Source organism: Felis catus, chromosome B1 (genome assembly GCF_018350175.1).
Source record: "Felis catus isolate Fca126 chromosome B1, F.catus_Fca126_mat1.0, whole genome shotgun sequence".
Lineage (NCBI taxonomy): Eukaryota > Metazoa > Chordata > Mammalia > Carnivora > Felidae > Felis > Felis catus.
Genome location: NC_058371.1, coordinates 119,305,775 through 119,332,132, shown reverse-complemented (window position 1 = coordinate 119,332,132; position 26,358 = coordinate 119,305,775). Strand labels below are relative to the sequence as shown.

Here is a 26,358-nt window from a genome sequence, read left to right as displayed (position 1 = left end):
AAAATATAACATAAATTTTCTAAGACTGGTACATGTTTGCTCCTTTTTATAAAGTAAAAATACAGTTTCTTAAGGCATATAATAAGGTATAAACTTAGATGTAGTAGAATTAACCAAATGTGAAAAAACAGAGATACACAGTTGAGCCTTGAACAACATTGGTTTGAACTGCATGGGTACACTTACATGAGGATTTTTTTCAATAAATATATTGGAAAATGTTTTTGAGATTTGTGACAATTTGAAAAAACTCATAATTGAACCACATAGCTTAGAAATACAAAAAAAAAGTTAGGCATTATTGTAAGAGTGCAGTATATAATACATATACAAAATATGTTTTAATCAACTCTTTATGTTATTGGTAAGGCTTCTGGCCAACACTAGGCTATTGGTAGTGAAATTCTGGGGGAGTCACTGGGGCTCCTGACTGGCTCAGTCAATAGAGCATGTGACTCTTGATCTCGGGGTTGTGAGTTCAAGCCCCACATTGGGCTTAGGGATTACTTTTAAAAGAAGTTACACGTGAATTTTCAACGGTGCAGGGGGGTCAGCACCCTAGTCTCCATGTTGTTCAATGGTCAAGTGTTATTTAATCAAGAAATATTTGTATGTGTCATGTACTCTGTTAAGTGATGAGAATTAAATGGTGGCCAGGATAAATATGGCCCCTGACTTCATGTCTAATGGGTCTTCATGTAGACTTCATGTCTTAGACATGTCTTCATGTCTAAGAGTCTAATGGGATATAGACAAGTACAATGGTGAGATTATACCAGGATGGGAGAAATATGAGGTTATTCTGAGAAAACATTCACAGGAAGAAAGGTCACCTAACTTATAGAGGGTGAGGGAAGGCCTTTGTGAAAAAGCAGTATGTAGCAGAGCCCAGAAGTATGTCAAGTTCAAAGGCAGATGACAAGTATTCTAGGCACTATGAGAAGCAAGGGTGAAGAGCCATGAGTGAGGAAGAACAATCATTAACAAAAACTTGAGCAATAATGAAACTGGTAAGGGAGATCAGTGTGACTGAGGAAGTAAGCAGGGTCCAGCTCATGCTGGGTCGTGTGAGGAGTTTGGGAACTTCACCCTAGATCAATGAGGACCCACTGGAGATTTTTCATCAGAAAGGGTAACACGATCAGATCTGCATTTAAAAAAAATTACAGGGGCGCCTGGGTGGCTCAGTCGGTTGGGCGTCCGACTTCAGCTCAGGTCACGATCTCGCGGTCCGTGAGTTCGAGCCCCACGTCGGGCTCTGGGCTGATGGCTCAGAGCCTGGAGCCTGCTTCTGATTCTGTGTCTCCCTCTCTCTCTGCCCCTCCCCCGTTCATGCTCTGTCTCTCTCTGTCTCAAAAATAAATAATAAACGTTAAAAAAAATTAAAAAAAATTATAATGAGGGGCGCCTGGGTCGCTTAGTCGGTTAAGCACGGGACTTCAGCTCAGGTCATGATCTCACAGTTTGTGAGTTCGAACCCCCTGTCCGGCTCTGTGCTGACAGCTCAGAGCCTGGAGCCTGCTTCAGATTCTGTGTCTCCCTCTCTCTCTGCCTCTCCCTTGCTCACACTCTGTCTCTCTCTCTTTCCAAAATAAATAAAACATTTAAAAAAATCTTTTTAAAAAATGACAATGATACAGCAGGATAAAAATGGAAGAAGCAGAGAGACGTGAAATTTCTATCTGTGCAAAAAGGATAGAAAGCACCACTTGGAAAATCTTGGAATGGAGACGAGGAAAAGAAAAAGAAAAGGTAGCAAGGCTGAAAAGGAAGGTCATGGGGAGAAAAGATGAGACAGCTGCCCTGAGGAATGAGACTTAGGGAGTGGAGTCTGAGAATGGGTTAGAATGTTTCAGGAGGTTTCGAAGTAGCATGTTATATTATGTGCAATATAACACCTTCCTCTATCATCCATTAAATTCACATTGTTTAATGTCTCCAGAATTGAATCTGTGCATTTTAAAATAAGACAGTATGCCAAAGCAGGGTTTGGGCGAGAGCAAAGTAGAAAAGCAGACCCATATTTTTTAGGTTACGCAGGAGACACCAGGGATGAAGTACCCAAAAAGCCTGGATAGGCAGGCTGTCAGAGCCAGCAACGAAAGTTTTCATTCCTTCCTGCCACAGAAAGGGAGGACGTGACTGGTACAGATGCAATTAGCTTTCTATGATCTATGGCAAGAGACTGAAGAAGTTCCTGCTTAAGGGCTTCCGTTTTCCTCTGTGAAAAAGGGCCAGGAAAAGGTTATCAGCTGAGAAATATCTTAGAGACCCTTCTCCCACAAATAAGGAGGAGGGTTCGATAATCATGGCTCTGCCACAAATGAAGAAAAAACATGTATGCTGATCAATGACCAAAGACTTTATAACTGACATTCTTTACAAATGTACAACCACACCAGACCTATTGTAAAGATGGTCATACCACATCCCATCATCTGCATCTCGTATCAGCCAAAAGTACAGATGGGTTGGATGTGCACAGAAGTAAAACTAATCCTGGACTTAAGAACTATTTTTACTTATTAAATGATTCATTCTTAGGAACATTACTCAATGAGCCCTGAATTAATTTGTTCTGATCCAGCCAATTCTGTAGTTTACACACCCACAGCCTCCAAGTTTTTCTAAGATACAGTAAAATATATCAAGACAACCACGCTTATTTGTTAAAGATACTTTTCTCCTACCAAGAACATATGAAGTCTCTCAATTTTCCCTTTACAGCACCTTTATTGTTTTTAAACAGAACCACACACTACAATCTTATCTGAATGTATTGATTTTCTAAAATATCCCTAAATCTTTGACAACTACATGACCTCCCCATCGTATTCCGTCTGGCTTCCCTTACTATCTCTTATTTCAAGAAATAATAATAGATAACATTGACCCAGAACTTCCTACGAACTAGGCACTGTTTTATGCTCTCAACATGTATTAACTTATTTAAGCATCACAACACTGCTATAAGGTAAACTCTATTATTATAATCATTCTATAAATGAGATAACTGAAGCACAGAGGAGTTAAGTAACTTGCCCAAGATCACACAGCTAGTAAGCTGTAGAGCTTGGATATGGAAAGTCTGAAACTGTCTATATAGAGAGTCTATATAGAGACTATATAGTTAACCTTTAAGTTATGCCAATCATATCCAAACAATTTCCCCAAAAAACATGTCTTATTGGTTTTCAAGATTTTTACAGTAGGGAGGAGGTTTAATTATATAGGGGAGCATTTGTTTTAATGATATCAAGTGATGATAGACAGCAAATATATCTTTTGGTGAGTCTTTAACCATAACAGCACAGATTCATAAAACTTTTGAACTAGAAATATGTTGACAGATCACCTAGTCTACTTTCTGATTAGTGTTTGATTCCCTCTAGACTACCAGCTGGCAAATAACTGGTCCTTGGGCAAAATATAACCTACCTCCTGTTTTAATAAATAAAACTTTATTGGACTGAATTGTGTTCCCCACCTCCCCAAAAGTCACAGGTGGAAGCCCTAACCCCCCAATATGATTGTATCTGGAGGTAAGGTCTTTAGGAAGTAATTAAGTTAAATGAAGTCACAAGGCTGAGGACCTAATCTGATAGGTCTATGGCCTTACAAGAGAAAAAGATCTACCTCCTTCTTGTCCTCCCTCCATCTCTCCTTCCTTCCTTCCTTCCTTCCTTCCTTCCTTCCTCCCTTTTTCCTTCCTCCCTCCCTTCCTTCGTTTTCCTTCCTTCGTTCCTTCGTTCCTTCGTTCCTTCATTCCTTCCTTCCCTCCTTCCTTCCTTTTCTTTCTTTCCAGCACCCCAATCATGTGAGGACACAAACCAGGAAGAGAGCCATCACTACAAACCCACCAGCCAACACCTTGATCTTCGCTTTCCCAGCTTTCAATGTCTTGTTGAGGCCACCCGGTCTATGGTATTTTTTTAAGACAGGCCAAGCAGGCTACGACAACAGCCACACTCATTTGTGTACATGTTGTCTTCTGTTGCCTTTGCACTACAATGGCTGAGTTAAGTAGTTACAACAAAGACATTTGGCCCCCCAAAAGACTACAACGTTTACTATCTGAATCTTTACAGAAAAAGTTCACCTAAAATATTTCCCCCAAAAGACTATTCTAATCTAATATCTGTAATGAAAAAAAAAAGCCTCTGCCTCACAAAATAGCCTTCCCTTTTGCTAGCCTTGACTATTGTAAAGTCATTCTTCACATTGATTTGAAATCCCCTTTTCTTTAATTTCCACCTGAAGATTTTAGTTCTGCCCTCTAGGTACCTCCTACCAACTAATAACCACCAGGTTTGAGCTGACTCCTTGGACGTTTCCTATTACTTCCTCTTCAGTGGAAAATCAGCTGCTTCTAAGGGCCTCTGACAGGAAGACAAATAGTGTAATTCCCAAAGGTTACTGGCAGTCTCTATTGCTTCTAACACAGAAAGCTCTAAAGTAAATCATCAGTTCCCTGGGGCTCATCTAGTTAAGTTCCTTAGGTGCCACTAACTGAAAAAACTAAGGCTGCAGAATGTAAAAACCCAATATGAAGACTTACAAGCCTATCGTGTTATCAGCAGATACACTATACTAACATATTTTGCCCTCTCCTCTTCTTACAAATGGAATACAACCTTTCCTTCCAGAAGCCCTGGAGAATTTAAGTAATTTAGTTTCACAAAGCACATGTAGAGTCTTAAATCATCAATAATTTTCCTGGTATTACCTGGTCACTTCTTTTTTTTTTTAATTTTTTTTTTCAACGTTTTTTATTTATTTTTGGGACAGAGAGAGACAGAGCATGAACGGGGAGGGGCAGAGAGAGAGGGAGACACAGAATCGGAAGCAGGCTCCAGGCTCTGAGCCATCAGCCCAGAGCCCGATGCGGGACTCGAACTCACGGACCGCGAGATCGTGACCTGGCTGAAGTCGGATGCTTAACCGACTGCGCCACCCAGGCGCCCCTCTGGTCACTTCTTTTTACTTGCTACTTTAAAAAAAAACTTTTTGGGGCGCCTGGGTAGCTCAGTCGGTTAAGCGTCTGACTTCGGCTCAGGTCATGATCTCACGGTCCGTGAGTTCAAGCCCCGCGTTGGGCTCTGTGCTGACAGCTCAGAGCCTGGAGCCTGTTTCGGATTCTGTGTCTCCCTCTCTGCCCCTCCCCTGTTCATGCTCTGTCTCTCTCTGTCTCAAAAATAAATAAACGTTAAAAAAAATTTAAAAAAAAAACCTTTTTTTTTTAATGTTTATTTGATTTTGAGAGAGAGAGACAGGGCGCAATCAGGGGACAGGCAGAGAGAGAGGAAGACACAGAATCCGGGCTCCAGGAGACCAGGCTCCAGCCTCTGAACTTTCAGCATAGAGCCCAACACGGGGGCTGAACCCCCAAAATGTGAGATCATGACCTAAGCCAAAGTCAGACACTTAACTAACTGAGCCACCGAGGTGCCCCTACTTGCTACTTTAAAAATATATAATCCTGTTTCTAGTTTCTAGAAACTTTCTAGTTAAGGGGAGCTCCCTTTTATAAACTAAGACCCATTTTTAGGGGCACTGAGTGGCTCAGTCATACACATATACATACAATGGAATATTACTTAGCTATCAAAAAGAATGAAATCTTCCCATCTGAAACAATGTGGATGGAGCTAGAGTATATTATGCTAAGCAAAGTAAGTCAGTCAAAGAAAGACAAATATCATATGATTTCACTCATATGTGGAATTTAAGAAACAAAACAGATGAACGTAAGCGAAAGGAAAAAAATGAGAAGGAGACAAACCATAAGAGACTCTTCCTTTCTTTAGTGTTTATTTATTTATTTTGGGGGGAGGGCAGAAAGAGAGGGGGAGAGAGAATCCCAAGGAGGCTCCACGCTCAGTGCAGAGCCAGATGCAGGGCTCAATTCCACAACGCTGAGATCCTGACCTGAGTCAAAATCAGGAGTTGGATGCTTAACTGACTGAGCCACCCAGACACCCCAAGACACTAACTATAGAGATCAAACTGAAAGCTGCTGGAGGGCTGGAGGGGAGGTGAGCGGGGGATGGGCTAAGTGGGTGATGAGCACTGGGTATTACATATAAGTGATAAATCACTAAATAATACTCCTGAAATTAATATTACACTACATGTTAACTAATACTTAAATAAAAACTTGGGAAAAAAACTTGGAAAAATAAATAAAAATAAAAAGCTTTTGCACAAAAATAAAAAAGCAAGCTACTGAATGTGAAAAGATATTCACAAATGAAATCTCCTATAAGGGGTCAGTATCCAAAATATATAAAGAACATATGCAACTCAACACCAAAAAAGAAGAAATAATCCAATTAAAAACAAGCAGAGGACCCAAACAGACATTTTTCAAAAAAAGACATACAGATGGCCAATGGGCACATGAAAAGATGGCCAACATCACTCATCACCATGGAAATTGAAATAAAACACAATGAGGTATCATCTCACACCTGTCAGAATGGCTAGAATCAAAAAGACAAGAAATAACAAGTGTTGGTGAGGATGTAGACAAAAAGGAACCTCATGCACTGTTGGTGGGAATGTAAATTGGTGAAGCCACTGTGGAAAACTGTATGGAGTTTCCTCAAACAGTTGAAAATATAAATACCATACGATCCAATAATTCCACTACTGGGTATTTACCCAAAGAAGACAAAATCACTAATTTGAAAAGATATATGCACCCTATGTTTACTGCAGCATTGTTTACAACAGCCAAGATATGGAAGCAATCTAAATGTCCACTGATGGATGAATAGACAAAGAAGACACTGTATATATGTGTGTATAATGGAATACTACTCAGCCACAAAAAAGAATGGGCCTAGTGGGCACCATGCTAAGTGAAATGAATCAGACAGAGCAAAACAAATACTGTATGACTTCCTTTATATGTGGAATCTAAAACACAAAACAAAAGGCAAAAACAGATACATGAATACAGAGAACAAACTGATGGTTCCCAGAGGGGCAGGGGTTCGTAGTGGGGGTTGCAAAGTGGATAAAGGGGAGTGGGAGATACAGGCTTCCCATCATAAAATGAGTAAGTCATGGGAGAAAAGGTACGGCATGGGAAATATGGTCAATAGTACTGTAATAGTGTGGAATAGTGGCAGATGGTAGCCACACTTGTGGGGAGCATAGCACAACATGTAGACTTACTGAATCACAATGCTGTACACGTAAAAATAATGTAACATGTGTGTCAACTATACTTCAATCAAAAAATAAAATAAAAAATAAAACAAAAATCAACAAAAGAAGGAGACTAAAAAAATGCCGAACGATGCCTATGACTCCCCAGCTCTCCTGAAGTGGAATGCAAATAATTCCAAAAACGGAAAGTACCGGGATGGGGACAGTTAAGAAGAAAAACTATTAAACTGCCTCCAAATCAGGTCTCCTTCCCTATCACACCAAGTCAGTTGTATCTCCTCTCCTCATGCTGAAGCATCAACTCTGGGCCCAAACAATAGGGGAATCCTATTAAAACAGGGTAGACAGGCAAGACTGGCCTGTTTTCTCTACAACTTGAGGCCTCCCCAGGCCGAAAGACTCAGTGATGCCCTCGCTGATGTCCTGCTCCCTGAAGAAGAGACTGCAGTCTACGGTGTGTTCCATGTAACCTCAATCAGGCAGGAACCCAGAGGATGGCAGGCAGTGTGGCTCTGGCCACTGCCTCATTTTCAAATTTTTCCAAAGCTGATTCAGCGAGGTCTCTTTACCTTTTTATTGTAAGTTTATTTATTTATTTTGAGAGAGAGAGAATGAGCAGGGGAGGGGCAGAGAAAGCGGGACAGAGAGAGAATCCCAAGCAGGCTCCATGCTGTCAGCACACAGAGCCTACGCAGGGCTCAATCTCACAAACCATGAGATCACGACCTGAGCAGAAACCAAGGGTCAGATGCTTAACTGACTGAACCACCCAGGCGCCCCCGGGGAGGCCTCTTTAAAAACAAACAAACAAACAAACAAACAAACAAGGCACCTGGGTGGCTCAGTCAGTTAAAAGGCTGACTTCAGCTCGGGTCTTGAGCTCATGGTTCAGGTTCGAGCCCTGCATCAGGCTCTGTGCTGACAGCTCAGAGCCTTGAGCCTGCTTCTGATTCTCTGTCTCCCTCTCTCTCTGCCCCTCCCCCATTTGTGTTCTGTCTCTCTCTTTCTCTCTCTCTCTCTCTCTCTCTCTCTCAAAAATAAACACTAAAAAAATTTTTTTAATAAAAAAAAACAAACATGAGTCTGACTTGGGTGGAAATTTGTACAAAGCATAGGCAGCTACACACCCAGAATGATGTGTGCTGCTTCTTCATGCAAACAACCTTCAAGACAACTCCAATTTGTGTAAATGTGGCCAATACGTTAACCTTAAAATTCTCTAAAATATGCCAGCTCCTTTTATATTCCTATATGGTCTACTTCTTTGTCAAGATGTGGTCAGAAAAAAAAGAAGACAGCTTGGGTTGCCTGGCTGGCTCAGTCAATAGAGCGTGCAACTCTGGATCTCAGCATTGTGAATTCAAGCCCCTGTTGGGTGTAGAGATTACTTAAAAATAGCATCTTTTTTTAAAAAAAAAGCAAGAAAACAGCTTTATTCACAGTTGTCTAAGAGGGAAAAAGAAGTATAACACGACATGGAAGTAGAAAAATAAGACATAGCTGGGGCGCCTGGGTGGCTCAGTTGGTTGGGGATCCAACTTCAGCCTAGGTCATGATCTCCTCATTCCCGAGTTTGAGCCCCACATCGGGCTCTGTGCTGACAGCTCAAAGCCTGGAGCTTGCTTTAGATTCTGTGTCTCCCTCTCTGTCTCTCTGCCCTTCCCCATTCATGCTTTGTCTCTCTCTCTCAAAAATTAAAAAACAGTAAAACATTTTTAAAAAAAGAAAAATAAGAGATAGCTGAGTTATTTTAATTCAAGTGTGTACACAACTACCAAAAAGATTCTCAAACCATATCCTAAACTTTAAGTGATTATAATTAAGCTGCAAGTATCAATGTCTTTATGTAGTCATGTGTCTAGCTTCAAGAAAAACTGAATTCTTCTATACTTATACCCTCACTTGGTTGTAATTACTGCCATAACTTACAAATCACAGGAAAAGAACCATGGAATGTCAAAGGCAGAAGAAACCTGGCAATCTCCTCATCACTTTGTAGATGAGGTTCCTGAGACCTGTAGAACCTAGCTCAGAAGCTCCAGAGCCAAAGGACAAATAGAGGGCCCATGTTTCCTAGTATAATGTTCTCCACCTTGCATACATCTCTCACAGAAACACCTGCCAAAGAGAAAGACACTAGCAGGCACGCACGGATTGAAATCTGTATATGAGCAATGAGGAAAACCAAAAGCAAAAGTACTTTTATGATCCAGGAATCACACTACTGGGTATTTACCCAAAAAATACAAAAATACTAATTCAAAGGATACAAGCACCCCTATGTTTATAGCAGCATTATTTACAACAGCCAAACTATGGAAGCAGCTCAAGTGTCCATCGACAGATGAATAGATAAAGAAAAGGTGGTCTCTCTCTCTCTCTCTCTCTCTCTCTCACACACACACACACACACACACACACACACACACACACACTGGAATATTACTCAGCCATAAAAAGAATGAAATCTTGCCAACTGCAACAACATGGATGGAGCTAGGCACAATAAGTCAGACAGAAAAAGACAAATACCATATGATCTTACTCATATGTGGAATTTAAGAAACATAACAAGCGAGCAAAGGAAAAAAGAGAGAGAGAGAGAGAGACAAACCAAAAAACAGACTCTTAACTATAAAGAACAAACTGATGGCTACCAGAGGGGAGGTGGGTGGGGGGATATGTGAAATAGGTGATGGGGATTAAAGAGTACACTTATCATAATGAAGAAAATAAAATAAAATGATAAAAAAACAAAGCAAAGGCCTTTCAGAATCTTAAGTCGAAATATAAGGTACATTCAATGTGAAACAAAGCATATGGGGGAGAATGTAACATTAAAATGTTAGCCTCTTAATAAAAAAAGGGTCTGTGAAAAAGAACACTGAAATCTACAAACATAGAGAATGTGTCTGACCCTCTCCTAATTCATAATTACATGTTGCCACAGTTTCTTCATTTGTCAAAATACCATCTTTGTAACCTAAACTATCTCACAAAAGCATAACAACAGTTATGGGAGCATCAAACAGTAGAAGTATATTTCTTGAATTATGTACTGTCTGTAAACCTTGACAGGCCCTATAAATTATACCCCAACCAAAAAATGCAAGATGGTAAACCTACTTAGAGGAACAAAATATATCCAAAGGTCATGGTTAGGAACACACGATGGCGTCTGGGGGGTTAAGAACTAGCAATGAAATGGAAGAACATTCGGGTCAGCATGGGAAGGATCTGCAAAGGATGATAGGTTGCTTATGTAAGATGAAAAACGATGCTTCATCTCATTGGGGGGAAAAAGCTATTCAAAGATAGCTGCCTTGATTAGCTTCACCCTGCTGAGCATCTAACAGCTCCTCCTTCTGCCCGCTTGCTCCTTACATCTTTAATAGGTGATGAAAAGCTGCAGTGAAGAAACAGTAATGACAACAAGCTGAAATGACCAAGCCACCGAATATTTAAATTCAAACATAGGATATTTCCCTGTGTTCCTGCTAGGATTATAGGACAGCCTTCCGCAGCTGCTTTTCAAAGAGCGAACAGCTTGCATTAGCCAGAAAGGCAGGCTCACAGTTAGTTACAACAGCTGTCTTCCCCTTCTTTACCAAGCAGCAAGATCTCCTTGCTTACTCAGCAGGACAAAATCCTCAAAGAGGAAACTAAAGCAAAAGAGACGCAAAGCAAAATCTCCCCCAAACAAGGATAAATTGGTAAATTCCAGGGCAAAAAAATCTACTCAGGCAACAAGGTAGCTAATCACAGGAGAGATCATTCAAGCAACCTACCTACCCATAAAGATGTTTTCAAGGGTAAATGCTGTTATTTGATGAATAAAGTAATTCAAAGAGGAATGAGAAAAGTGATGCAAAATGAATGCATTCAAAAAGATTGCATTAACCAAGACTGACAAATCTTTGCTTTATTGCAATATTATATTCACTATAGGCAAAGGGCTGCAATGACCTTCAACACAGGCTTCTGCTGGGCAGGCCGAGGTCAAACCAAAAGCTAAACTCACCTCTCCAACTCACAGGCTAGGTTTCTGAGTTGGAAGGAGTGGGTGCTTTAGGCTGAGGCAGCAAGTAAATTTGGATAGGGTGGGAGATGGCAGCATTTCTGGGTAGGATGGAAGTGCCTACACACAGGTCAAAGATGTACAGCTCACCTCAGCTCAAGAGGAGGGTTCACATACTGAAAACACCTCTGTGCTGGTTTTTTTTTTTTTTTCTTTCTGACTGTGGTAATGAAAGATTAAACAATGTAGCATTTCATCAGAACACACTTACATAATTTGGACTTAATGTGTGTAAGTAAGCTTATGAAAAGCTCGTAAGACCAGACGATCATCCTTGCCTAATAAATTTGGGGGCATAATGGGAACGATTCACAAATATTACAAATATGATTACACATATGAAAGACCTAGCATGGAGAAGATGATCAACAAATGAATATATGTATCTCTTTCTCTCCCCCTCTCTCACTTTGTCTCTGGGTCTCTCGCACAGACACCACCACCAGCACCCACCGCTGCCACGCAGGGCGTGCAGTTTGGGCCACATCATTCGCTTATAAATGTCCTAATCTTTGGAATTGGGGCATCCACCCCTACCAGCTATCTTCTCCCTAACTCTCCTTCCCACACCCCTTGGAAACCCAGGTCCAGCCAGACTTTCCCCTCCCCTCCCCCAGCAGGGCATTCTTCCACCCCTTCCCTAGAGAAAAGAACAGGAGAATCTTGCTGGGTTTCTACACCCAGTAAAAAACATCTGAGCTTCCTTTTCTGCACCAGAGTCAGTCTTTCACCGTCCAGAACACTAAAAATGTGGGTGCCTAGAACAGCTACTGCTATTTAAAAGCTGAGTTAGAGGGGCTCCTGGGCAGCTCAGTGGCTGAGTGGCCGACTTCAGCTCAGGTCATGATCTGACGGCTGGCTCATGGGTTCGAGCCCCACACTGGGCTCCGTGCTGACAGCTCGGAGCCTGGAGCCTGCTTCTGATTCTGTGTCTCGCTCTCCCTGTGCCCCTCCCCTGCTCACACTCTGTTTCTCTCTTTCTCAAAAAAATAAATAAACATTGAAAAAAATCTTTTTTAATGATAAAAAAAAAATAAAACCTGAATTAGAATATTTCAGGGCTAAGGAGGAATTATTCAAATAAATATTTTCTGATAAGGTTTTAAAGAAAGTCACATCAATGAATTGGTACCTTTAAATATCTAGATAAATGGCAAGAGTTAAGATATAACAGGAGTAATTCTTGCTTTCCTTTGACCTCAGTATTTTTTTCAAATATAAATTTGTTCTTACTATGTTAAAAATTAAGAATATGTGAAAATCATTGAGGAAGCTGAGGTTAGGGCAAAATCAAACAAATGACTACAGAATACTGAAAAATGAGAAGTTTAGAAACCTCCATCATAAGGACTGAGAATGCAGAGAAGGAAAAAATATATATATAATGATACATTTATTATATACATAAAGTAAACTAACCCACAAGAATTTCAAGTTAATTTTCAAAAAATAAAGAGCCTTTTTTCTGCACACAATTAAACTGGGGAGTGTGGTTGGTCATTTGCTCTTCAGTGGTAAACTCACCAATTTTAAATTCATAAATGATTTGAACATTTGGAGAAGCAAAAAGGTGATCTTTTTGTAGCCTCAGCAGGGAGAAAGCAGAAAGTGCCACACAGTCAAATTCGTTTAGCCTTTCCTAATGAGTTGGCTGAAATTACTAAATAGAGTCTCTTAACTGCTTTCTTCCCTTACTACAGAAACAATATAAGCTCAGCATAGAAATCTGGAAAAGACAGTTGAGCAGAAAAATAAAATACAAACTGTGTGTAGCACTATTACCCAGAGATAGCCACTGTTTGCTTTGGTTCTGACCAACCTCATTTCATGCTTAAATTTTAAAAATTAACAGATTTGATTTTAAAGAAAAAATACATGTATCTGGTTTTAACTACAAACTAATCCTTTTAAGAAAACTTGGGGCGCCTCGGTGGCTCAGTCGGTTAAGCGTCCGACTTCAGTTCAGGTCATGATCTCACGGTCCGGGAGTTTGAGCCCTTCCTCAGGCTCTGTGCTGACAGCCCAGAGCCCGGAGCCTGCTTCAGATTCTGTCTCCCTCTCTCTCTGCCCCTCCCCGCTCGCACTCTGTCTCTCTCTCAAAAATAAAACATTAAAAAATTAAAAATAAATAAATAAATAACTTTTAGTGCCTCTCACAATGCCTGCCTCAAATTATGTACCAAATAAATGCATAAAAATATTAGCTTATTCTCTTTATTATTTTCCAACTTTCTCTTTTTTTAAACGTGTTTTTTATTTTGAGAGAAAGTGTGTGTGCATGATGGGGGGGAGGGGGCGGGAGGGCAGAGAGAGGACAGAGGATCCCAGGCAGGCTCTGCACTGACAGCAGAGAGCCCCATATGGGGTTCAAACTCACAAATCGAACCGTGAAATCATGACCTGAGCTGAAGTCAGACACTTAACCAACAGAGCCACCCAGGCGTCCCATTATTTTTCAACTTTTAAATATCTATTGATTTCAGGGATGATTGCTGTCTTTCAAAGAAAAATTGAAAAAAAAAATTCTGAAAAAAATTCCTAAAGGAAGTTCTTCACCTCACTTTTACATGTTTATGCTTCAATTGTCTTTATTACATCAAATAACCAAATTGAAGTCTATAAAATTAATCAGAAATATAACAATTACTGCTTGATATGCACAGGGCATATCCTATGAACAGGAAACATTTTTCTATATGTTAAGTATGAAATATACTGCAGTCACAAAATAGGAAAAATGTAGTTGACACAGGGAATTGATTACACTGAATCTAAATTAAATTTTAAACCTCATTTAAGTTGATTTAATCCAGACAAAATTCACCCAGTCACTAGTGACTAATAAACTGAACTCTAATGACTCATACTCAAGAAGAAATGTTTAGCTTCATATTCAAAATTTTAAATTAAACTAGAGCAGTGCTATTCAAATGTTTTCAGATATCAGGGTATTTAGTATCCATAGCACTTCTTGCAAACCACCCAAAACACTGATTAAGCTTCAAAACAATGAAATAAATAACTTCTTGCGAAATCAGACCTCTCCTCACACTGGATTTTATTATATACCTGAGAAAAAAATATTGGTAGGGATGGGGAAGAATGAACCATCCTTTGATTTTAGTAGCAGAACTCAGTTCAAGTCATACCTCTGAATACTTTAGAAGCACTAAACTAGAGAGCTGTGGGCAGCCACATTTGCACACGCAATTTAAACTGCGTCTTTTCATGCCTTTTTAACATTTAAAAATGCCAGCAGCATTTTTATCAACCATCTCTGATTTGCTTTTTTTTTGTCTTCTGCCTTTACAAGACTGATTTGGCTGGATGGAACAGCAATGTCAGGTCACCAGGACTCTTACACAGACACACCGCCACATTCTTGCTTGCTGATTCCATCCAATTAGGCCTGCACGTAACTGGACCGAGCCTCGCAAGGTATCACTCAAGATCCCCCTTCACCGATTTCCCTGACTTCTCAAATCCTCACTGATCTTTGATCTTCTGAACTACCAGCGTCCCACCCCACAAGGTTATTACACAGTCTTGTTTGGTGTAACTGTTCATATCTTCCCTCCCTTATCTCCACCAATGTGCAGGCACGAGTATACTAACTCTAGTTCCTTTCTAAACAAACAAACAAACAAACAAACAAACACAGTGCTGGGCAAACAACTCAACAAAAATATCTGACCAGCTTTTCATGGATTTGTGGACCTCAGTGAAATTTCTGACATTTTATTCAGTGCTCCTGTCTTGGGAATCATTCCTTTGGCTGAGAAAGTAGTATTCTTTATCTTACAAAATTTTCTGTATGCTCTGTGTGCGTTCCGGTTTATTTTCAACTCTTAACAAGGCTAGTGTGGCATGGCCTTCAGAGGAGAAAACACGCAGTGGTAGAAAGGCAGCCCAGTGATCGAAGCAAATCAAGACCTCAGCACAGTGAAGTTCTCAAAGCGGGGACAGAGGCCGCAGGGAGGAGCACAAAACAGCAGGCCTTTTAGAAGGAACACTTAGCTCAGAAAAACCCAGAGCTACTCTGGCTTTCTCTCATCTTCTTTTCAAAATATGTTTAAAAGTATCTATCTACCTCCTTCCTGCTTTATACTGTAAATTTTCATGACAAATCACAGTCTGTGTATATTTTTCACACATAGAAATTTAATGTGCCCCCCAATTCTTTTTAAATGAACTTCTGGAAAGTATATCTATATCTTCAGATTATAAACCCAATTCTTATAACATAGAGGAGGCTCAAAAAAGACAAACAAGAAAGCACATCTCTTAGCTTACCGTAGATAGGGGAAAACGTGAAGAAGTTCAGATGACAAATATTATAGGCTTCGATTCTGACATCTTTCCAGATGCCCTGGGTAGGGAAGGACGGCCCCCAGTCCCAACTAAAGGAACTCTGCTCCTGTAATTTCCAGGGGGGGAAAAGATGCATTCCAATTACCATGACATTTAAACAACTGTGAAAAGCTTTTTCTTTTAAAATATTATATGCATGCATATTAGTTTGCTAGGGTGGCCATAACAAAATACTACAGACCAGTGGCTTCAACAACAGAAATTTACTCTTCCACCGTTCTAGAGCCTGACAAATCCAACACCAAAGTGGGGGAAGCTTTGGTTTCCTCTGAAGCCTCTCTCCTGGGCTTACAGAGGGTCACCTTCTCACTGTGCTTTCAGAGTCTTTTTCCATGCACACACACACACATGCATTTCCTCTTCTTACAAGGACATCATTCATACTGGACTATCTCCCACCCTAAAGGTCTCACTTTAACTTCATCACCTCTTTAAAGATCTTATCTCCAAACAAGGACATCATTCATACTGGACTATCTCCCACCCTAAAGGTCTCACTTTAACTTCATCACCTCTTTAAAGACCTTATCTCCAAACAAGGTAGATTTTCAGCCACTGAGGATTAGTACTTCAACATAAAAACTCAGGGGAGACATACAATTAAGTCCATACTCTGTGTATATGTGTGTGTCCCATATGGAGCATCTAAAATGGCCTACAATTGGGGTGCTTGGTGACACAGTTAGTTAAGCGTCCAACTTCAGCTCAGGTCATGGTCTCACAATTTGTGAGTTTGAGCCCCGCATCGGGCTCTGTGCTGACAGCTCAGGGCCTGGAGCCCGCTTCGGATTCTGTGTGTGTGTCTCTCTCTGGCCCTCCCCCCTCACACTCTGTCTCTCTCTGTCTCTCAAAAATGAATAAACGTTAAAAAAAAAAAATTTTAATGGCCCTACAATGATTCCCTCCTGGTATTCATGCCCTATGCAATCCCCTCTCCTCGAGTATGGATTAGACCTAGTGAATCACTTCCAACCAAGAGAATACAGCAGAGGTGATATCGTTTCCAAACAAGTTATAAAAAAAAACTGCAGTTTCTGTTTTAGGTGTTCACTGTTGCTCTCTCCTAGCCATGAGGGAAGCCAGCTGCCATGTTGTGAGGCAGCTCAGTGGAGAGGCCCACATGGCGAGTTTAGAAGCCAATCTGAGGCCTACTGATGACCACATGTGTGAACTTAGGCACAGACACTTCAGACCTAGTAGAGCCATGAGATCACCACAGCCCTGGTCCTTTTTTGGCTTGACTGTAACCTCATGACTGGCCTTGAACCAGAGGCACCCAGCTAAGTCACTTTCAGATTCCTGACTGATAGAAACTATGATAAAAAATGTTATTTTAAGCTGGTAAGTTTGGGTGTAATTTGTTATACACCAGTAGATAACTAATACAATAACTCATATAGGAACCTATGCAACATAGTTAAATTTGGCAGAAATGTTTTAAGAACATAAATCTGATTATGTACATTTATTCTTCAAAAGCATATGATACTGAAGCAACACAATTAGTCACTCTTTAAACTTCTCCAAAATATCTCTGAACCTAGCATTGTATTTAAATTTAATACCATAAAGAATATTCTGTTTAAATGCAATAACTATAAAAAATGAGGAAACATTTAAAAATAAAGATAATCAAATATGTGAGGTTATGAGCTCAGCTTTTAAAAAGGAATAAGCACACCTGTTGAGATGAGCACTGGGTGTTGTATGGAAACCAGTTTGACAATAAATTATATTTGATATAAAAAATGTAAAAAAATTAAAAATAATAATAATAAATAAAAAGGAATAAGCACCAGGGGAAGAGGGAGTACTGAGATTTTTCTGAATGGAACATTTGTAGAACAGAGCCCGAGGAATTGGCAAACTGTTCTCATTTAAAGTATTATTTGCTGGGGCACCTGGGTGGCTCAGTCAGTTGAACATCCAACTCTGACTCTTGATTTCAGCTCAGGTCATGATCTGAAGGTAGTGGGATCAAGCCCCATGCTCAGCACTGAGCCTCTTTAGATTCTCTCTCTGTCTCTGTCTCTGTCTCTGTCGCTGTCGCTCTCTCTCCCCCTCTTCCACTCTCCCCCTGGCTTGTGCCCTCTCTCTCTCAAAAAAAAAAAAAAAAGTATTATTTCACAAGATCTGTATTTATCTAAGAGAGAGATAAATTAGTTTCCACTACAGAGACAAACAAAGAATTAAAACTACTTCATAGCATCCACATTTGTATCAGATTCTCATGTTTGGAATGAAAATCATCTTGGGGTTATTTACTGAAGAGTTTATAAGTTCATTCAGGTACACAATTCCTTTCTTAGAGACAGGAATAAGGAGGAGGGCAAAAATATTCAACATCTTATAAGGCAGACTATTTTCCCCACCAACGGCTACAAATCACTCCTATTCATACAACTTCTCCAAATAAAAGTTTTCACTTACTCAAAAAATGTTTGTGAACTGCCTTCTTTGTTTCAGGCTGGAAGTACATCAGTATACAAAACAGACAGTCCTTCTGTTTACAGTGTTCACAGTACAGCAGGAAACTCAGGTATTGAATAAACAATCACAAATGCAAAAGACGTCCACAGGGGACAGTATAACGACGGGGGGTGGGGGGTGTCAGAACAAGTTTCCCTGAATAATAGTGACTTTTACATGGTGATCTGAAGGGTAAGTACCATTTGTCCAGTGTGTTTAGGGGAGAGGGAAGTAAAAGCATCCTTTTCAGAAGGAACAGCATGTACAAAAGCCTTGAGGTGCAAGAAACTATGGTACATTGCAGGAGATGAAGAGGGAATGATGGGAAGAGACAGAGAGAAAACTGGAGAAATGGGCATGAGCCAGACAGAACTAAGACCCATTACTTTAGCCTAAAGGCAATGAGAAGCTGTTGAAGAGTTTTAAGAAGGGAGTGCTGTAATGATTTTTGTCTGAAAAGAACACTCTGGCTGTTCTGTAGAAAATTAATTGGAGGAAGGCAAATGAGGTTGCAGGATACCAGTTAGGTGGTCAGGGCAATATTTCATGCAAGAAATTATTACAGATTGAACTCAAGCATGGTAGTAGAAATACAGCATGGGAAGATTTAGGAACTATTAAAGTCATAATGTCCACATGGTCAAAATGACTCAGTGGTGTGTTGGAGGAGGGAAAAGAGAGAGAGGGAGTTACCAAAAATAACTCTTAGGTTTCTGGCTTTAGCAACTGTTCTGGATGGCATTCCATTCAGCCAGACAGGGAGCCCTAGGAGAAGGGTTTAGATCCAAGCACAGTGTTGGACATCCTGAATCTTTAGGTCCCCAGCAATCGGGCAGGTGAAGATGCCAGATAGGCAATCCAGTATAAGGTCTGGAATTGAAGAGAAGTCTGGACTGAAGATACAATATTAGAAGTCATTAGAAATTCGACTGGTTATTGAAGAAGTGAAGCTAAATGAGATAGTCTAGACAGGGTATAAAATGAGAGACGGAAAGTGTCTATAACAGAAAGAAGCATGAATAATATAACTTCCAAGAGGGGGAGGTTGATCTGGATAAAGCAACTTAGAAGGAACGTCCAGAGATATAGGTGGAAAACAAGGAGGATGGTGGAGAATATAGCTAAGAGAGTAGCTGAAGTGAGAGGTCCCACCATCCAGGCAGGACAGAGAAGGAAGCAGAGACAAGAGGGGGTTTGTGCTGATATCTCTACCCCACTAACTGCATATAATCAGTTACACACTTAGAAGTCTATAATTATAGAAATAAGTCTCCAAAATAAGTAATAACACCACCCTACATTTTGTTTTTTTAATGTTTATTTACTTTGAGAGAGAGACAGAGAAAAAGAGAGAGAGAGCATGCTCTTGAACAGGGGAGGGGCAGAGAGAGAGGGGGGAGAGAGAGAGAGAGAGAGAGGGAGAGAGAATCCCAAGCAGGCTCTGTGCTGTCAGTGAAGAGCCTGACATGGGGCGGGATCTCACAACCGCAAGATCATGACCTGAGCTGAAATAAAGAATTAGATGCTTAATATACTGAGCCACCCAGGAGCCCCCTCCCACTCTACATTTTGAATAGCTGTATAGCACTCTACAGTATGCAAAGTGCATTCACATTATTATTTCACTATATGCTCTTACCGACACAGTCAAGAAGAGAAGGGATTAGCTCCATTCACAAACGATGGACTTCCCTAAGATCTTTATGGGTCATAAATCCAGACTTCAGATCTAAGATTCCTGCCTTGCTCTCCCAATTCAGGCCTCTTCTCACTGGACCATGTCAGTATAGCCAGAAACAATAAGACACAATTCACTGTTCTGGCCAGTCTGCCCCAGGGTTAGTGCTCCACACACTGTGAGGGCAGAGTCATGGGTCTGATTCTTGATTTCAGGGATGAGGGCTTTGTTCTATCAGGATAACCTGAAACTGTGTTTTAAATGCCACAGATTGAATGGGGGGGGCAGAGGAAAAATACTACATGGATATATGCATAACATATATATCATTTTATTGAAGACATGAAATGTAAATTAGGATTCAGAAAGTCCTCATTCTGATAGAAGATGAGAGATAGAAGAGGAGAGAGAAAAAGTGCAAACTTTAGTATTCAAACCATTGTGCCATGTGACGCCGAAGACCAGAAACAAGAGATGAATTATAAACAGAGGTATAAGTACACAGTATTCCATTGAATACCTGAGTGTTCGGTTACAGATGATTCCTTTATAGTAACAGGAGCAAATGCTTATATTAAGAGACTGATGCTACATCTAAAACAGTCAAGCAAATTGCTACCAAATATTTGAAGTGATTAAAGAAAGACCATATAGAGGTCAGAACTGAAATTTAAAAGTGTCCTTAAAGACGGGATACAGGTGTGCTCTTTCAAAGGGGCACATGCGCCCCAATGATTATAGCAGCACTATCAACAGTAGCCACGTATGGAAAGAGCCCAAATGTCCATCGATGGATGAATGGGTAAAGAAGATGTGGTATATATATACAATGGAGTATTACTCGGCCATCAAAAAGAATGAAATCTTGCCATTTGCAACTAAGTGGATGGAACTGGAGGGTATTATGCTAAGTGAAATTAGTCAGTCAGAGAAAGACAAAAATCATATGACTTCATTCAAATGAGAATTTAAGATACAAAACAGATGAACATAAAGGAAGGGAAGCAAAAATAATATTAAAACAGGGAGGGGGACAAAACATAAGAGACTCTTAAATACAGAGAACAAACTGAGGGTTGCTGGAGGGGTTGTGGGGGGGGATGGGCTAAATGGGTAAGGGGCATTAAGGGGGACACTTGTTGGGATGAGTACTGGGTGTTATACATAGGGGATGAATCACTGGAATCTACTCCTGAAAACATTACTGTATTATATGCTAACAAACTTGGATGTAAATTTTAAAAATAAATAAATAAAAATAAAAAATTAAAAAAAAGGTACTGACACAACTTTAGCTAGGTTGAGTTAAACAAGAGGGGGTATAATTTTGACCTTAGTACTTATATTACGGAAACACAACCTAATGATTAATCCATCCATTCTGAAGAGAGCCACCTAATGTAAATAATCAGAATTTATCAACTGAGGTTTTTGCTAACAAGTACTGGAAAAATACAGTTTGTATCTTCACAATGAAACCAAGGATTATATTTGTTGTTAAAACTACATGCCAATTTCTGAAGAAGTTAAAAATAGAATTACCATACACTCCAGTATCCCACTTCTTGGGATATATGCAAAAGAACTGAAAGGAGGGTCTCAAAGAGACCCGCGGGCACTGGGGCACCGGAGGCTCCAGTGACCCATTCCATAGAATGGAATATTATTCAGGCTTAAAAAGGAAGGATATTCAGCACATGCTACAACATGGAGAACATCACACTAAGTGAAATAAGCCAGGCATAACAAGCCAAATAGGATGTGTGTGACGAATAGGACAGTATGATTCCACTTAGATGAGTAGTGAAACTCACAGAAACAGAAAGAATGGTGGTTTCCAGGGGCTGGCTGGAGGGGAGAATAAGGAGCTGTTTTTAACGGGTATAGGCTTTCAGTTTTGCCACATGAAACAATTCTTGAGATCGGTTTCACAGCAAAGTGAATATACTTAATACTAGTGAACTACACACTTAAAAATGGCTAAGATGGCAAACTGTGTGTTGTGTGTATTTTACCACAATTAAAAATTTCTTAAATAAAAACAAAATTAAAAACTAAATGCCACAGGGAAGCCCGGGTGGCTCAGTTGGTTAAGTGTCTGACTCTTGGTTTCGGCTCAGGTCACGGTCTCACAGTTCATGAGTTCGAGCCTTGAATCGGGCTCTGCACTAGGGATTCTCTCTTTCCCTCTGTCTGCCCCTCCTCTACTTTCACTGTCTCTGTCTCTCTCAAAATAAATAAATAAACTGTAAAGAACAAAAAAACAAAAACTAAATGCCACATAGAAAATCCAACTACATAATGGAATAAACTCAAGTCATTTAAAGTCAGATGAAACTCAAAAATAAATAAATAAATAATCACCTTGTGGATTTTGTCATTTTTGTTAGATTATATGAGAACCTAGCACTAAACTGCTGGAATACATCAGCAAATATATTAATATTTGCAGAAGGCTTCCCAGTAACAAGAGTCACTAATACATCTGAACCTCACATTCTGGTGAAAAGTTTGATAAACCTAAATGTTAAAAAATACTTTGTGCACTTACAGTATCAGTCACCTATTTTTCTTCTTTTTCTGTTGTTACCTAAGTTCTGAAGCATGCTTCAGGATGGAAACCTAGGAAGGCAAAGATTGTCCACAAAAATTCATAAACCTTCTGGTTCTGATTTCAAGTTTTCAGTCCCATGAAGCAGACAGGAAAGAGATGCCCAAATTCTGAAATACCACGGGTGTCTTCAAACAAGCATTTTCCACACCGGCACCTCCCATCATCAAGGCTAAAGCCCCCTCCATTGGCAAGACTGTTACCTTTCGAATGAAGTTGACGTGGCATTGGCCCTTCTGCACAGGCGGAGGGCAGTCTGGAGGCACCCAGTAGCTAGTGTGAGCTTTGCTCCGCTGGGCCGCATACAACACTGGGGACTGGAAACGCAGCTCAAGGGAGTTCACATTTCTAACCACAGTGGTAATATCAAAGCTCTGCATTAAAGGAAAGAACAGATGTGGAAGTAGGCTCGTGTGTAAAACTTTAGATATAGATATGCAAAAATGTATGAAAGATGCATAAAATAATTGAAATCTTTAGGGTTAGCCTTTTTTGCAGAAGAAAGCACTTCACTGAAACAGTGTAACTTAGTTGCCTGCTTACGTTACAACTGAGCACATTCTCCTACCCAAAAGTAGATTTCTAGGTTTCTCCTTCTATTTTTACTGACAGATGATGGTCTTAGGCAAAGAGAGCAAGCAGAAAATATCTTTAGCCCTGGAATGTCTGCTCTGGCTATTTACATATGGCCTTGAACTGCCAAGGATTTCCTAGATGCTTCAGGACAACCTGACTCTCTGGTATGAACAGCATGTATTTCTAAGTCATAAGTTATTTTTGTTTTGAAAAGTTGACCCTTGCAGGGAGATGAGAACATGATACCTTAATGTAAGCATTCCAGACAGGATGGAGCATTTTCTTTTTTAATAGTTTGTCAATTGTCAATTCTCATGAAACTCTGGATCACCAAATAACAGAGAAGGGAACAGCATTTGTTGAACACTTCTCACGTGCCAAGAACCAAGAACTGTGCCAATCATTTTATATAATTAGCTTATTAAATCTTCACAGCTCTATAGGGTCTGTGGTGTTTTCATCATTCTTCAATGTGGCAAGTGTGAAGGTAATTTACCCAGTGCTTCAAAGAGCTTGTACCTACCTGCACGGGCAATTAATTATGCACTTACCTTTCTCTACTCACAACAATTAACACACAAACACATACAGGGAGGTTTCTTTTAACTTGATGTCACTGTATACTTACATATCTTTTGAACATGTTGTCTGTTTTCCCAATAGGAACACTATTTAGCAGGATTTTTGCAACTGTATCAACACCCTCAAAAATCAGGTTTACTTTTTGCCATTTGCTAAAAAAAGAGAAAAAATTTTAAACAAGATGTGTAAAACATTAGCTTAGATAAATCTTTTTTTAAATTTTTTTAATGTTTATTTGTTTTTGAGACAGAGAGAGAACATGAGCAGGGGTGGGACAGAGAGAGGGAAATACAGAATCCAAAGCAGGCTCCAAGCTCTGAGCTGTTAGCACAGAGCCTGACGTGGAGTTCGAACTCACGAACCGCGAGATCATAACCTGAGCCAAAGTCGGATGCTTAACCAACCGACTGAGCCACCCAGGTGCCCTGATAAATCTTTTTTATTAGTTAAAACTAAAGGTATAAATATTTCACAGAAAATAAACATTCTTTTTTAAAAAATTTTTAATGTTTATTTTTGAGAGAGACAGAACAGGGGAGAGGCAGAGAGAGAGACACACACAGAATCTGAAGTAAGCTCCTGGCTCTGCACTGTCAGCACAGAGCCCAAGGCAGGGCTCGAACTCACAAACCATGAGATCGTGACCTGAGCCAAAGTCGGGTGTTTAACCCACTGAGCCATCCAGACACCCCTGAAAATACACATTCTTAAAATTCAATTTCCAATGAAATTTTCATAAGTATTGGTTTAATACATTTTTCTGTTGAGTGCTCTGGTTTATCTTTCTCCATAATGTTTCAATTGCCTTATAAAGTCATGAGCATTGCTTATAATTTCCGAATGCATTGACTTTTTTTAGGACTTCACAAAGTACTTATGAGAATCAAGTTAAATAGTAGACATAAGACATTTTCACAGGAGCATCTGAGTGGCTCAGTCGGTTGAGTGTCCAACTCTTGATTTCTGCTCAGGTCATGATCTCGCTGTCCATGAATTCGAGCCCCCCATCGGGCTCTGTGCTGACAACACAGAGCCTGCTTGGGATTCTGTCTCCCTCTCTCTCTGCCCCTCCCCACGCTCTCCCTCTGTCAAAAATCAGCATTAAAAAAATTTTTTTTCACAAACTATTACATTTACTGACACTAAGAGAAAACATTAACCAACTAACAAGTATCTATGAATACCTATTATGGGCTCGGCACTCTGCTAAGCTTTACAGGGAACTAAAACACTCTCTGAATTTAAGGAATCTGCAGTCTAGTTGCCATTCAAGCCAAAAACACAGGAAAAAAAAGAGAAAATTTTCCATCTCTTCTGGTTTATAGTACAGTCTTGTTGGACAGACTATATGTGCTATCAGAGCTTATGTCACAAGGAAAGACTTCAAGAAAGAAACAAGAACTTAAAGAAGAATAGGATAAATGTAGTATAACCATGCAATAAAATATTATTTAGCAATAAAAAGAAATAAAGTACTGGTGAATGTGACGACATGGATGAACTTTGAAAACATTATGCTAAGTGAAAGAAGGAAGTCACAAAGGTCCACATATTGTATAATTCCATTTATATGAGATTTCCAGAAGAGATAAATCCACAGAAAATAAATTGGCGGCTGCCTAGTGCTGGGATAGGGATGAGGGGGTGGGGACGTTGGGAATGGGGAATGACTGGTAATGGGTATGGCTTTCTCCTTGAAGTGAGGAAAATTCTAAAACTGATTATAGTGATCGATGGTGGCACAACTCTTTGAATATACTAAAAACTACTGAATTGTATACTTTTTTTAAAGGTTTATTTATTTTTGAGAGAAAGAGACAGCACAAGTGCGAGAGAGGGAAAGATACAGAATTCAAGGCAGGCTCCAGGCTCTGAGTCGTCAGCAAGAGTCCGACACAGGGCTCAAACTCACGAACCATGAGATCCTGACCTGAGCTGAAGTCAGACACCTAACTGACTGAGCCACCCAGGCACCCCTGAATTGTATCCTTTAAGAGGGTGAATGTATAGTGTGTGAATTAGGTCTCAATAAAGTTGTTTTTTTTTTTTTTTTTTAATGAGTAGAAAATGTCCAGGTAAAAGGTAGACCCTGGAGGAAGAGCAAACTCAAAACAAGGAAGTGCAAACGACATCAACATTAAGATAACATGGTAGGTGCAGGACTTGTGTTAGAGCGCTAAAGGGAGAAATCTGGTCAAGTCAGCAGGGCAAGAGGGCAGCAGGGCACAGGAAGTGGAACAGGAATAGGCAACATTAAGCAGTATTTTCACACACAAGCAAATAAGATTAAACTGGCTTTACCAATTAAAAGGAAGACACTGTCATTCTTGAGCAAGAATGTCATGGGCAAAACCAATATTTGGGGAAGATGAGTCTAATGTTTCTATATACAAGAGTGAAGAATGGGGCGCCTGGGTGGCTCAGTCGGTTAAGCGGCCGACCTCAGTTCAGGTCATGATCTCTCGGTCCATGAGTTCGAGCCCTGCGTCAGGCTCTGTGCTGACAGCTCGGAGTCTGGAGCCTGTTTCAGATTCTGTGTCTCCCTCTCTCTGACCCTCCCCTGTTCATGTTCTGTCTCTCCCTGTCTCAAAAAGAAATAAAAAGAATAAAAAGACAAAGCAAGAAATTTAGTTATGCAGCTTTGGTCTAACTGCAGGCACTTACTAACAAAGGCCTAGGCAAACATGGTAACTGGAAATGAGGAGAAAGGGGCTGAATCAAGAAAAATGAGGGACACCTGGGTAGCTCAGTCGGTTGAGCATCTGACTTTGATTTCAGCTCAGGTCATGATTCCAGCCAGGGTTGTGGGATCGAGTC

At 40.2% G+C, this 26,358-nt stretch overlaps 1 protein-coding gene across 5 annotated transcripts in view; it reads right to left on the bottom strand.

Moving 5' to 3' along the window:
* The window catches only part of MANBA (mannosidase beta), a 113,206-nt gene that overhangs the window by 67,591 nt on the left and 19,257 nt on the right, over positions 1-26,358 (bottom strand). For all 5 annotated transcript variants that reach the window (XM_045056050.1, XM_045056049.1, XM_023252901.2 and 2 more), the window contains exons 3-5: positions 23,588-23,693; positions 22,587-22,757; positions 15,548-15,671 (exon numbers count right to left, since the gene is read on the bottom strand). In XM_045056050.1, coding sequence (XP_044911985.1) covers positions 15,548-15,671; positions 22,587-22,757; positions 23,588-23,693 — 401 coding nt within the window. The remainder of the gene's footprint in view (positions 1-15,547; positions 15,672-22,586; positions 22,758-23,587; positions 23,694-26,358) is intronic.